This window comes from Chiloscyllium punctatum, chromosome 30, assembly GCF_047496795.1.
Source record: "Chiloscyllium punctatum isolate Juve2018m chromosome 30, sChiPun1.3, whole genome shotgun sequence".
Classification (NCBI taxonomy): Eukaryota; Metazoa; Chordata; class Chondrichthyes; order Orectolobiformes; family Hemiscylliidae; genus Chiloscyllium; species Chiloscyllium punctatum.
The window spans coordinates 5,634,183-5,647,907 of NC_092768.1; the positions used below are offsets into that span (position 1 = coordinate 5,634,183).

Consider the following 13,725-nt stretch of genomic DNA (forward strand, 5'->3'; position numbering starts at 1 on the left):
TGTGAGAGTGCGTGTGTTCGTGTGTGTGTGTTTGTGTGTGAGAGTGCGTGTGTGTGTCTGTCTCTGTGTGTGTGTGAGAGAGTGCGTGTGTTCGTGTGTGTGTGTGTTTGTGTGTGTGTGTTTGTGTGTGTGTGAGAGTGCGTGTGAGAGTGTGTGTGTGTGTGAGAGTGCGTGTGTTCATGTGTGTGTGTGTTTGTGTGTGTGTGAGAGTGCATGTGTTCGTGTGTGTGTGTCTATCAGTGCATGTGTGTGGATGTGTGTGTGAGTGTGTGGAGGGGGGAAGTTGGAGGTCGGTTGGTTGTGGTTGTGGGGTCGAAGGATGTTAGGAAACGGGTGAGGGTGTGAAAGACGAGAATTTAAGAAACGAGATGTTGCTGAAACACATGCCAAGTTGCACCCACAGATTTGTTATTGCTCGTACGGTTCTGAGTTAAATTTTTGTTTTCTGTTTGCACTTGCTGCCAGCGGCAAAAGAAAACAACACGTTCGACGAAGGAGAAGGTAAGAGACCCTTTGGCTTATGAAAGAGTTGTGATCCAGGGGTGGAGTCCCGTCTAATTCGTTGGTGTCACAAATGAGACCGTTTCAGACCAGAATGAGTGTTAAATGTGACGATCCCATGTCCGGCTCTGGGTACAGTGCTGAAGGCTAGATTACTGTCAGGGTGAGGGAAATAACCGAATGGTATTATCGCTGAGCTGTTAATCTAAAAACCCAAGTGATGTTCTGGGAACATGGGTTCAAATCCTGCCATGGCAGATGGTGGAATTTGAATTCAATTTTAAAAATTAAGTCTGGAATTAAAAGGTTTAATGGTGTCCTTGTCAATTGTCTGGAAAACCCCATCTGACTCACTAATGTCCTATAGGAAACCTGCCTGGTCTACAGGTGACTCCAGACACACAATCTGGTTGACCTTTAACTCAATTAGGGAATGGGTGATAAATGCTCTGCTTTGAACCATTGAATCCCTACGCTGTGGAAATAGGCCAATCGGTCCATCGGATCCCTTCTGACCGTCTGAAGAGCATCCCACCCAGACCAATCCCATCCCTGTATTTAATTTCTGGCTAACCCACCAAGCCTCCACATCCCTGGACACTGCCGGACAATGTAGCATGGACATTCCACCTAACCCGCACATCTTTGGATTGTGGGAAGAAACCGGCACAGACATGTAAACTCCAGACAGACAGTCACCTGAGGCTGGAATCGAACCCTGGTCCCTGGTGCTGTGAAGTAGCAGTGCTAACCACTGAGTCACCATGCCACTCCCATGCTCCAGTACCTTCAGCACTGTGCCCAGACCTGGCCATGGAGATAAACATGGAGCACTGGGGAGAGTGGGGACAATCTCTTACAGTCAATTCTGAGAATTCTCATTTTCTCAATGAGACCACCCCCCTTCTTCTAAACCCCAGAGATTTTCCGATCTCCACATCACGGGGCAAGTTCTTCATCCCAAGGATTAATTTAGTAAACCTCTGCTGTACAGTTCCCAACGCAAGTGTATCCTTAACTGATTTTGTTCCCATGACCGAAACTCTGCACAGGACTCCAGACCCTCTGAGTGAAGAAAGTTCCCCTCACCTCAGTTTGAAATGACCTACCATCTATCCAGGAACTGTGACTGTGGTTTTAGACTCCCCACCCAACATCCAGTGTGTCCAGCCCTGTTAGAATTAGTGTAAGACACTGGTGAGGTCACGGCTGGTGTATTGTGTGCAGTTCTGGTCACAACGTTACAGTAATTAATCTGGAGAGGGAGCATAGGTTGACGAGAATGTTGCCAGGGGCTGGAGAGCTGTTGCTATGAGGAGGAGGTTGGAGAGGTTGGGGTCGTTTTTCTTGGAGGAGACAAAAGGCTGAGGGGTGACATGATTGAGGTACACAACACTGGGAGGGGTAGAGGTAAAGGAGACAAGAAGAACCTATTTCCCTCGGAAGAGACTTCAGAAAAACCAGGGTTTGTAGGTTCAAGCAGGATGAGAGAGGGGACACGAGGAAAAGCTTTTTTACGCAGAGGATGGTGGGTGTCTGGATGTCACTGCCCAGGTTGCCAATGGAGACAGAGACTCGAAACCCTTTTCCAAAAATACCTTGATCGACACCTCAAGCTGCAGGGAGGTGGGATTAGATCGGGTGTCTGGGGGTCTTTGGGTCTGCATGGACAAGATAGGCCCCTTCTGTGCGGTATCGCTTCTATCTAGTCTTGTTAAAACCGAGTACACTTAGGAGCAGGGGTAGGACATTTGGCCCCTTGAACCTGTCCCACTATTCAATATGGCTGATCTGATTATACCACACCCCTGTCTTCTGCTGATATCCTTGCAGCCCCTTGTTTGTGAAGAATTTGTCTTAAAAGTATTCAAGCGGACTGTCTCCATTGCATTTGGAGGAAGAGAGCTCCAAATGTTCTCAATCCTTGGAGAGAAAAGCATTTGCCCCATCTCTGACACAAAAGACATCAATCCCTTATGTTTAAACAGTGAGCCCTTGTTGGCGCAGGTTGGTGGAGAGGGGTCTACAGGTTGGCATGACTATAAGGTTGGCCTAGACTGTGATGAACATCTGGTTAAATAATGTGTGAGGAACAGCCAATGATGTACAGTACACGTTGGCATCCTGTGGAGTGACAGCTGACAGGGATAGCAGCTTCAGGTGATGTGGCCAACCCAAGGGGCAAATTGGGTGGCGCGATGGCTCAGTGGTTAGCACTGCTGCCTCACCGCGCCAGGGATCCCGGTTCGATTCCAGCATCGGGCAACTGTCTGTGTGGAGTTTGCACATTCTCCTGCGTGGGTTTCCTCCGGGTGCTCCGGTTTCCTCCCACAATCCGAAGACGTGCAGGTTAGGTGAATTGGCCATGCTAAATTGCCCGTAGTGCTCAGAGATGTGTAGGTTTGGTGCATTAGTCAGAGGTAAATGTCAGGGGAATGGGTCTGGCTGAGTTACTCTTCAGAGAGTCGGTGTGGACTTGTTGGGCCGAAGGGCCTGGTTCCACACTGTAGGGATTCTGCGATTCCACTAAATAGGAGAAAGTGAGGACTGCAGGTGCTGGAGATCAGAGGCAAAAAAGTGTGGCGCTGGAAAAGTACAGCCGGTCAGGCAGCATCCGAGGAGCAGGAAGGTCGATGTTTCGAGCATAAGCCCTCATCAGAAAGGGGCATATAGTCAGGAGAACAATGTCATAAATGGATAATTGAATTTCAATGTTAACTTTCACAATCCCAGGAGGTTTCCGACGTCCTCCTTCAGACATTGAAGTTTTGTCTTCAAGTGTAATTACTGTTGAGTCGTCAAAGAAACAGCGGTCAAATTGCACACAGGAAGATCCCACCAGCCATTAAGAAACAGACCCACATTTCAGTGACATTGGTACAGGGGTAAATGTTAGCCAGGATACAGTGAAGCCCTCACCTGTGAGACCTGGGAGGAGAAATGGGGACCCCCGTTATTAACATCAACACCTGAAAGTCTGCGAATCTGCGCAGTGCGCACATCTAATCTTACAGGGAAGTGTCGGCCTGAACCCAACAGAGATGGCAACACTACCCCATCAGCCTTACAGCTGACACCCTGATTAGACCGGGGGAAGAGGTATAGGACAAAAACTAAAGTAAGGCAGCTTCCAATGTGGCGTGGTGGGAGAGGGAGCAGTTGTAAAGGATCTTGCTCTGACGTTTTTACCATTTTCTTCCTGAACAGTGTTTCCAGCGATTGCCAAAGAGAGTCATTCTGCAGGTATGAACCTTGTCAAGGGCACATCCACTGTCCAACTGAATCTTACCGGGGCATTGATTATTCAACATGAGTGAGGGTGGCAGGCAAGAGTTTAAGGCAGGCCGGGGGGAACATTGCTCTTTTAACACAGGAGTAACCTACCTGCAAACCGTAGGCTGACAAGTGACCTCCTGTTTGTCCGTGACTTTCACTCACAGGAACTTTCTAACCCATCATTTCTGGAATGAGATATTTTATTACATCCACATCGGTTGTGCTGGTTAAAAGAAAACGTAATTCACACTTGGTGCTTTCTCTGTCAAACTTTACCCGATATTGTGTTCTCCAAATCCTACTGCGCCCCTCTTTGTACTGTCTCTGTTCCACTTGCTCTATTCTGTACCCTCTTTCTTCTTCCTTTATCCCACTCTACTCTATTGGGCAATAACTGCACCCCACCTTCCTCCCCCCCCCCCTCCCCGTATTTCACTCTACCTCAAAATCCACTGCACCTCATTACCTCCTTTCTCTATCTTAATAAATGCCACATTGTTGCATTTTTTTGTTGATATATCACATTATCTATACTCCATAAATGACTATCCCCAATTAGTGGTATTCCATATTCCACTGTACATCAATCTCTCATTGTTTAGCTGATATCCCATTGCTATTGACTGCACACTCTCCATTTCCTATTGCTGCTGTGATCCCAGCTGAGCTTATGACTGGACTGTAATAGATGGTTCACATTTTGTTTTTGGTTTTAGCAAGGTGGGTTCTCACTGAAATACAAACCTCCATACTCAGGTTCAGCAATAAAACAGAATTTTATGACACAAAAGAAATGGAGATAAAATTGAATAAACCAAGCCATTTGCCTGGAACATGTGTTTAAAGGTTTTGAAATGCAGGGTAAAAATACAATCCCATCAGTACAAAAAACACTCCTTTACAGTACTCAAATAGCAGAGAGAAATCCCTTCTCTTTCAGACACTGGGTTTGACTCAATTCTTGGTAATCTGATAGTCTTGAGAATCTGATGGTCTCTTCTTTGGTTTGGCATGTAACTGAGCTTAGACTTTCTCAGCTTCGCGTAACCCCTTCAAGGTTTTAACCAAACATTTAGAATCTAGAATGTTTAAACCCTTTACACTGAGGTAAGCTATTTTTTGACAATTCTAAACTATCCTCTCCCTTCCTCACATCCAGCATCAGCCTTTTGAAGATCTGCCCAGTTGGAATTATTTATTTCCCCCAAAATCTATGGGTGTTTCTACCAACCAAATAAAGGCAATGTTTACTGACACCAAAACTGGAGGGAAGGGCCTGTGGTTTTGCACCAGGGTGTTAGTGGTGGGGAAAGGGATGTTTTTGCAGGATTGTGAGGCACTCCCAGACTGTGAAATGTAAAGGGTGCAGGAGGCAAGGTTGGGGCGGGGGGAGTCAACAAGGTGAAACCAGAACCCAGGAGATGTTAGAGTGAGCAGAGACCAGGATACAGGAGGACGTGGCACAGGAGGGCCGAGGAGACAGGACACTCCCCCCAACCCATCTCCCTTCCATGCTCCCCTCAGCCTTCTTACCCCTACCCGCGCTCTTCTGCTCTCTGTCCCTGGCCCCCTCCCTCACCCCTTCCAGCTGTCCCCTTCCCCAGTCCTGCTCTATTTCCTTCCTTCTCCCTGGCTCTCTCCCCATCCCCATCCCAGTTCTGTTTTTTTATCCCACCTCTCTCCTGCCCCACCCTAACCCCACCCCCAATGCAGTTCTCTTCCAGATCCTGATCTCCTCCAAGCTTCCTTCCTCTCCCTGGGGTCCTCCCTTCCCTCACCCCACCACATCCCCCTGGAACCAGCACATATGTGACTTGAGGTGGCACATTACCAGCGTGTGTCGATACCAGCAAACGCAGCCTTCTCTCTGAAAATTAATACACTTCATTGTTTCACTGTTTACATAGTTCACTCGTAAACCTCCCTATGTAAACAAATACCTGTTACTCCAAAACTAGCTCTCTATCAAACCTTTTTTTAAAAAAAGACATCACCATGGCTACAAAAGTACTTACAAGTTAATCATTCATCCTCTTCAGACACACAGAAAACCCATATGCCACTTCTTCAAAATTCCAAATTCCAAACTCAAAACAAATGATATGTAAATATATGTAAATCACACAGCTTAAATCACAGTTTTATGCTTATCAGAGGTAGGTCTGTCCCAAGTGTTGTGTCATTCATTGCCGAATATGTATCTTCCATGTCCAAAAGACTCCCATCATTCACTGCCTGAGGACTCTTTCATTGCCACTCAATAACTGCTTGAAGAATGATCCCAGAATACTGACAACAAGCAAGTATCACAGCAAGCCAATAGAGATTATGTGTTGGAAAGAAGTTTTGGAAAGAAATGGGGTCTTAAACGAGGAAACGGAGATTGGGGGGCTTCTGAATGGGTTTAGGTTGGGAATAACAGAGTATGGGGTGCATGCATGTTAAAGGCAAAGCTGCTAATGTGGGGCGAGTGAGGGGTGCACTATGGGGAGATACTAAGAGTTGGGAAGGGGTGCTCAACTGGAAGAGTCATGGGACCAGTGAGAGACCAAAGTCCTGGGAGTGATTTAATGGCAAAAGCGAGGGTTTTAACAGCGCACCCATTCCTGTGTGACTTGATATGACATATTTTTCAGATCGTCATGGGGAGTCCAAAGCCCTGAATAGGGATGCCATGATTATTGGAATCCTGGTGACATTAATGGTCGTAGCTTTCTTAACCAGTATCGCATATTACCTCTGCTACTACAGGAAGAAGACGGAGAAGTAAGTCAACATTACGTATTTATCCCGCAGTGAAACATTCCTCCTGTCCTTGTCTTCAGGCTGGAATTACACAGCATTTACTACAGAGGGAGGCCATTCGGTCCATCTGGCCCATCCTATTGTTTGTGCTCCACACACAGGTGTTCACATCTAACCCTTTCAGCCACTTCTTATTGTCTTTCTCACTCACATAATCACCTAAATTCCTCCTCATTCCAACAATGCTGTTCACCTCACCTGTTCCCCATGTTGGTTTAGTATGCTTTTTCATTTTTAAAAAAAAAATTTATTCTCAAGACATGAGGATCGCTGGTATTTATCGTTCAGTCTGAATTTCCCTTACTGAAGTTGGGGGCAGTTATCCTCAGTGTTTGGGCCAGACAAGGTAATGACAGCAGATTCCCTCCGAGGGACATCAATGAACTGGAGGATTCATGAACTTGCTGTAAATTCATGAATGACTGAGACCAGCACTTCATTGCAACTTCAGCCAAATTTAAATTCCTTCAGATGTCGCGCTGGCATTGGAACCCACTTTCGACCCCCAGCCCTTTAGTCCCAGCCTTGGGATTCCAGGTCTAGTGACCTTGCTGCTGTGCAACTGCTTCCCTTCCATTCCCTGCCTGGAGTATAACCAGTTCTTGATGGAGCTTCCATGTTTGAGCTAACACCTGTTGCAATGGTGCGGCCAATAGTACTGCTGTGACAACAGAGCTAAAATAGTCACCAAACATTCAGATCCCTCTACATCCTGACCCTGTACCTGGACTCCAGGATTCCCCCCTCTCAACCTCCCTGCCTTGCCAGATCCCCTTCCCCCTCCCTTCGAAGCTAACTGTTTGACCACGCGTCTGTTCCACTGGGGGGGGGGGGGGGGTGAAAAATAGCCACAGCAGGGGTCAAGCCTAGACACAAACACCAGAAATGGCTGGAAAAACTCAGCAGGTCTGGCAGCAGAGAGAAATCAGAGTTAATGCTTCGGGTCTGGTCACCCTTCCTCAGGACTCTGAGGCCAAATGGCCACTGCTCCTGATTCACATGTTTGTGACCAACCTGTCTGTATTCTCAGTTCCTCTTATGCTGTTTAGAGGCATAGTGTCCTACAGCACGGAGACAGGCCCTTCAGCCCAAACTGTTCCATGCCAACCAAAATGTCCGACCACGCTAACCCCATTTCCCTGCACTTGGCCCATATCCTTCTAAACCTTTCCGATCCATGTATTTGTCCAAATGCCTTTTAAATGTTAATGTACTCGTCTCAACCACCTCCAATGGCAGCACATTCCATATGTCTACCACCCTCTGTGTAAAAAAAAATTGCCCCTCAGGTTCCTTTTTATTCTTTCCCCTCTAACCTTAAACTGATGCCCTCTAATCCTTCATTCCCCAACCCTGGGAAAAAGACTGAGTGTATTCACCCTATCCATGCCTCTCATGATCTTATACACCTCTATAAGATTCCCGCACCCAGTCCCCCAAGTTCTAAAGAAAGAAGTCCTAGCATGTTCAACCTCTCCCTATGACTCAACTGTTGAGTCCTGGCAACATCCTTATAATTTTTGCACTCTTTCCAGTTTAGTAACATCCTTCCTACAGCAAGGTGACCAAAACAGAACACAATACTCCAAATGCAGCCTTACCAATGTCCTGCAAATACTACAACGTAACTTGCCAACTTCTATACTCAATGCTAGTCTGCCAAACACCTTCTTCACTGCCCTGTCTATCTGAGATTCCACTTTCAGAAAACGGTGCACCTGACCTCCAAGACCCCTCTTGTTCCACTACACTCCTTAAGGCCCTACCGTTCACCATGAAACTCCTAACCTTGATTTGACTTTCCAAAATGCAAGGCCTCACACTTATCTATATTAAACTCCATTTGCCATTTCTCGGCCCACTTCCCCAGCTGAACAAGGTCCTGCTGCAATTTCTGACGACCTTCCTCACCATCCACGATCCCACCTATTTTAGTGTCATCAGTAAACGTACTAATCATGCCTTGTACGTTCTCATCCAAATCATTGATATTGATAACAAACAGTATTGGGCCCAACACCAACCCCTGGAGCACTCCACTAGTTACAGGCCTCCAGTCTGACAAGCATCCTTCCACTCTTACCCTCTGCTTTCTACCATCAAGCTAACTGGGTATCCAATTTGCTGGCTCCCCCCCGGATTCCGTGCGATCTTACCTTCCAGAGCAGCCTACCATATGGAATCTCATCACAGGCCTTACCAAAATCCATATAGACAATGTCTACCACTCTGCCCTCATCAACCTTCCTGGTCACTTTGGCAAAGAATGCGAACAAATTTGCGAGGCGTGATCTCCCGCACATAAAGCTATGCTGACTGCTCCTAATCAATCGTAATTCTCAATAATTGGCTTACAAAGGCTGGTATTGCTATAGTGTGGAAGGAATTGACCAGAACCACAGCACACATTTTAAGACTGCCAAGCACCTTAATTTTGATCACACCAGTATTTATTCCCCTGCCCCCACTCCATGCACTAACACTGCCCTTTGTGACTCAGTGTGAAATTGTGTTCGGAAAGCACTGTCTGAAGTGTCTGGGGATAGCTTGCTATGTTAAAGGCACTGTCAGAGCATGTAAAGGTCAGAAGCAGGAGCAGGGCTGAACCATTCGGTCTATTGTGCCACTCGCAACAACCAAGACTGATCGACTACCTCAGCCTCACCGAATTTCCCTGTCCCCTGGTCCCCCTGAGAGACTGAAACCTGGCCCATCTCAGCCTTAGAGATACTCAGGGACGGAGGACTCACAATCCTCTGGCAGGGGGCGGGGAACGGAGAGTTCCACAGATTCATTACGTATTTTCCTTTCTGTGCTGTGTAGACATGAGAGAGGTTCCTGACTAACAACGGAGTCAAACGTTCATGGGGACGGCAGGGGGAGTAAGGCGGGAATGATGACACATGACGGGCTGAAGGGCCTTTGCTGTACTGTGGAGAAGAGACTTATGAATGAATCTTTCAAACCCCCTTCAGCCTGTTCTGTCAGTCAGTGAAATCAGCGCTGTCAGATTATGACAGCACAAAAGAGACCCCTCTGCCCATCGAGTCTGTCCCACCTTACCCTCCCCAATTAATTTTTCACTCCCTTGTTCCAGAACCTATCTAACACAGCCTTTTAAAAAAAATTCACTAATCCTACCTCTGTACCAAAACAACCCCAAAGGTCCCCCTCCTGAAGATGTTCAGCCCTTCAGCCCTCTCAGCTTGCGTGTCCATCCCTTGTACATATCCAACAAACGTGCAGGAGAGAATTCCGCTGTGATTTATCCCAGAGTTGGACTTTCCGGCTGACTCCAGGTCCTGGAGGTTGTGCACTGTGAGTTTCCCCTTTCCGCACCCTCCAATAATAGATTCATGGAGATATACAGCACGGAACCAGAACCTTCGGTCCACCTCATCCAAGCTGACCAGATATCCCAACCTAATCCAATCGCATTTGCCAGCTTTAGGCCCACAGCCCTTTCGGGTCAACACACTGACTCTGACGAGGTGGATGGTTATGAGCGACCGTACACATCATGGAATCCCTACACTGTGAAAACAGACCCTTTGGCCCAACAAGTCCACACCAACCCTCCAAAGAGTATCCCACCCATACCCATTCCCCTACACTATTACTGTACATTTACCCCTGACTAATGCACCTAACCTACAAATCCCTGAACACTGTGGGCAATTTAGCGCGGCCCTTTCACCTGAGCTGCACATCTTTGGACTGTGGGAGGAAACCGGAGCACCCGGAGGAAACCCACACAGACACGGGGAGAATGTGCAAACTCCACACAGACAGTCGCCCGCTGCTGGAATCGAACCCGGGTCCCTGGCACTGTGAGGTAGCAGTGCTAACAACTGAGCCACTGTGCCACCCTATCTCTCTCACTGTGGTGGACAGGGGCGGAGGAAAGGGTGAGAGTGTGGGGCAGTTCCCACTGGCCTTTTCCTCCAGCCTTTGACACCACACCCTCACCCATGTCACTGAAGATACAGCAGGAAATGGGGGAACCCATTGTTCTCACGATGGGGATGCTAACCTTTCATGGTGTCCAGAGACCTCAGTCATGCATCTCATTGCTGCCGGTGGGATCTTGCTGTGCTGCGAGGCAACCACATCTTTTCCGCACTACAACTGCGGCTCACTCAAAGTCTTGTTGTTCAGGAGGATCTGCTGGTGAGCTCTTAGAATGGCTATTGTCCTGTACAGGGAACTTGAAAAATGTTTCAGTAAAATGTCATGTGTGCGCCTGTGTGTGTGTGTGTGTGTGTGTGTGTGTGTGTGTGTGCGTGCGTGCGTGTGTGGCTGTGTATGTCTGTGTTTTTGTGTTTGTGAGTGTGTGTGTGTGGCTATGTGTATGTATGTGTGTATGTACGTGTGTGTCTGTGTGCGTGGCTATGTGTATGTATGTGTGTATGTACGTGTGTGTCTGTGTGTGTCTGTGTGGCTATGTGTATGTATGTGTGTATGTACGTGTGTGTCTGTGTGTGTGCGTGTGTGTGGCTGTGTGTGAGTGTCTGTGTCTGTGTGCACGTGTGCACGCGTGCACGTGCATTTGTGTGTGCTATTTTGAGACTCACCCCATAAAGGCAGCAGCAGCTTTGCTGTGTTGGTGTCCAGTCCGGACACCAGGGTTGGACTGGGTTGGGGGGGGCAGGCAGGGGTGAAGGGGCTGGCGCATGGAGTACTGCTGCCTAGTCTCCTCAATGGGAAGCGGACTTAGCAAGTGCTCACTGTGTCAATCCCATTGAACTGATGGGGGCGGGGTGCGGGGGTGGGGGAGACTTCAGCAATGCGGCAGGTCCCTTACACACCAATGTGTTTCTGCTCAGAACCAAACCCTGAGGCAGATAGAGGGAATAAGGCAGGCAGAGTGAGGGAAAAGGAAACTTCAGAAAAGTCCCAGCCCCAGAGGTGAGGCACTGAATCAATTAACCGAATAATCAATTATCTGATCGAAATAGTGCCCTCCCATCTCATTCGGATAATCAAGGCTCCTCTGTACTCTGATCATGGCCAACCAATCAGCACCCTTTTCCACGGGCTTTATAAACCGATGTTCCCTTCAGGATTTGGCATTCTTGTGTGTGTGTCCTGAAGAATGAAAAGATGAAAACTTTCGAGTGCAGCTTTTTGTTTCTCTTCAGTCATATTCAAGTTCTGTACTGCGATGCCACGACCCTTTATTGAAACTTTCCTCTAGTTTAGCTAATACCCTTTTTGTTAAGGCAACCTTTGAATGATCTAAAGGAGAAGAGTCCAATGGATCCAGGGAATGTTGCTCCGACAGTGGAAAACGTCATCGGAGAGGTGAGCCACTTTAATCCGCAATGGAATTGTGTTTTTTATATTTTCTATTCCCCTCAGTCTTTTTTTATTTATTCATCATGGGATGTGGGCATCACTCACTTGACCATGGTTTACATTTGAAGAAAATACCTGATAGCCCAGAGGGCAGTAGAAAGATCAACTCCATGTAGGCCAGACCAGGTAAAGGTGACAGATTTCTCTCCATAAAGAACATTAGTGAACCAGATGGGTCTTTTTTTTTAAACAATCAGTGATGGTTGCTATGGTGCCAGCAGTTTCCATTCAAAGTTTTCTTGTATTGAATCAAAACTTGACCATGTGTGCTGGTGGGATTCAAACCTACATCCACAGATTAGGCTGGGGTTACTGCTCCAGTGAGGTTACCATGACAGCACCGCCCGCTCCTTTTCCCCCACTGATTGAGTTGCCCTCAGTGTCCATTCTTTACAATACTGTACCTCATTCATCTATCTCCTCTGACCTTTGGCCCTGTCTTTTGGACACCCATTGCTTACATTCCCTGGGGAGACTGAACAGGCCTCCTCCAATGCCACAATGAACCAAACTGCACATCAGCGGAACAACGCCTCATTTTTCCCTTGGGCAACCTACAGCCTGGAGGACTCAACGTCGAGGTCTCCAATTTCAAATAGCCTCCCTCCCCATCCCCCGTCTCCCTTCCCAGCCCCTCCCCCTCCCTGCCATTGCTCCCTACCACCAACCGGATCCATCCTTCCCATTGACCAATCAGGTCGTACCCTTTGCCTCTCCCCAACTCAGCACCCTAACCCCGCCACCCCCTTTATCTGCAGCTCCCCCCCACCCAACACCCACACCCCCAGCCCTGAAGAAGGGTTAAACCCGAAACATCGACTTTCCCACCTCCTGATGCTGCCTGGCTTGCTGTGTTCTCCCAGCCTCCTGGTTGTCTACCCTGCACCCTAACTGTGGCCATTTCCCTCCTTTAGTTCTAACGCTCGTACCCTTCCGATGGATGTGACGTTGGGTCAGCGCCTTCAAAAACCTCAGCCTGTTATGCCCTTCTAGTGGGGTGGGATGGGGGGGTTGGGGTTGGGGGGGAGTGGTATGGTGTAGGTACCAACGTGCTGCTGGTATCGCCCGAATTCACACACCATCGGTGATTTTCTGACAGACATTCGGCTGCTTTACATTGAGTCGCCAACATTTGCCTGAGTCGCTGATCATCACTTCAGCGCTCACCCGCTGTACCCGCGTTGCCTGCAGCTCATTTGGGGCACCCACGCCTACCCTTATGTCAGGGAGTCAGCTGTTCCAGCCCTACTCCAGAGCCTCAAGAGCCCTTGCAGTGCACTGAGGGAGGGCCGCATTGTCGGAGACGCCGTCTTTTCAGACAAATGTTAACTGGAGTTCTCCTTGGCTGAAGATCCCACTTCCGCCGTTCTGAAGAGGAACTGGGGATTTCTCCATGGTCTCCCTGCCTCTGTACTCACCCCTCACACACCACCACGAAAGAGTATCTGCTCTCTATCGCATTGCCGTTTGCAGCAGAGCTGGTGTAGTGCAAACAGCAAAGTGCTGCCCAGGCCGTAAATCGGGAGCGCACTGAGGTTGAAAAATGAATGCAAGCTCTTAATTTCTTTTATCTCAGGAATGATGAGCTTCCAGGCCTCGCCGAATCTCTGCTGGAAAAGAATCCTGAGCATCGTGACATCTTGGACAGGGAGATAAATGCCAAAGTTAGACAGATCAGAACCTTAAACCTCTGTATTATAAAATAAAGATTTTAATTTCAGATTCTCAATGCTATTCCACATGAAACCTCCAATGTCTATAACCTTACTGTAACAATTATTGGCC

At 48.0% G+C, this 13,725-nt stretch overlaps 1 protein-coding gene across 2 annotated transcripts in view; it reads left to right on the forward strand.

Moving 5' to 3' along the window:
• The window catches only part of LOC140454971 (CD166 antigen-like), a 50,988-nt gene extending 37,323 nt beyond the window's left edge, over positions 1-13,665 (forward strand). For both annotated transcript variants that reach the window (XM_072549645.1, XM_072549646.1), the window contains 5 exons: positions 466-501; positions 3,709-3,744; positions 6,414-6,543; positions 11,805-11,886; positions 13,517-13,665. In XM_072549645.1, coding sequence (XP_072405746.1) covers positions 466-501; positions 3,709-3,744; positions 6,414-6,543; positions 11,805-11,886; positions 13,517-13,522 — 290 coding nt within the window. In that variant the 3' untranslated portion in view covers positions 13,523-13,665. The remainder of the gene's footprint in view (positions 1-465; positions 502-3,708; positions 3,745-6,413; positions 6,544-11,804; positions 11,887-13,516) is intronic.
• Positions 13,666-13,725: the final 60 nt, after the last annotated feature.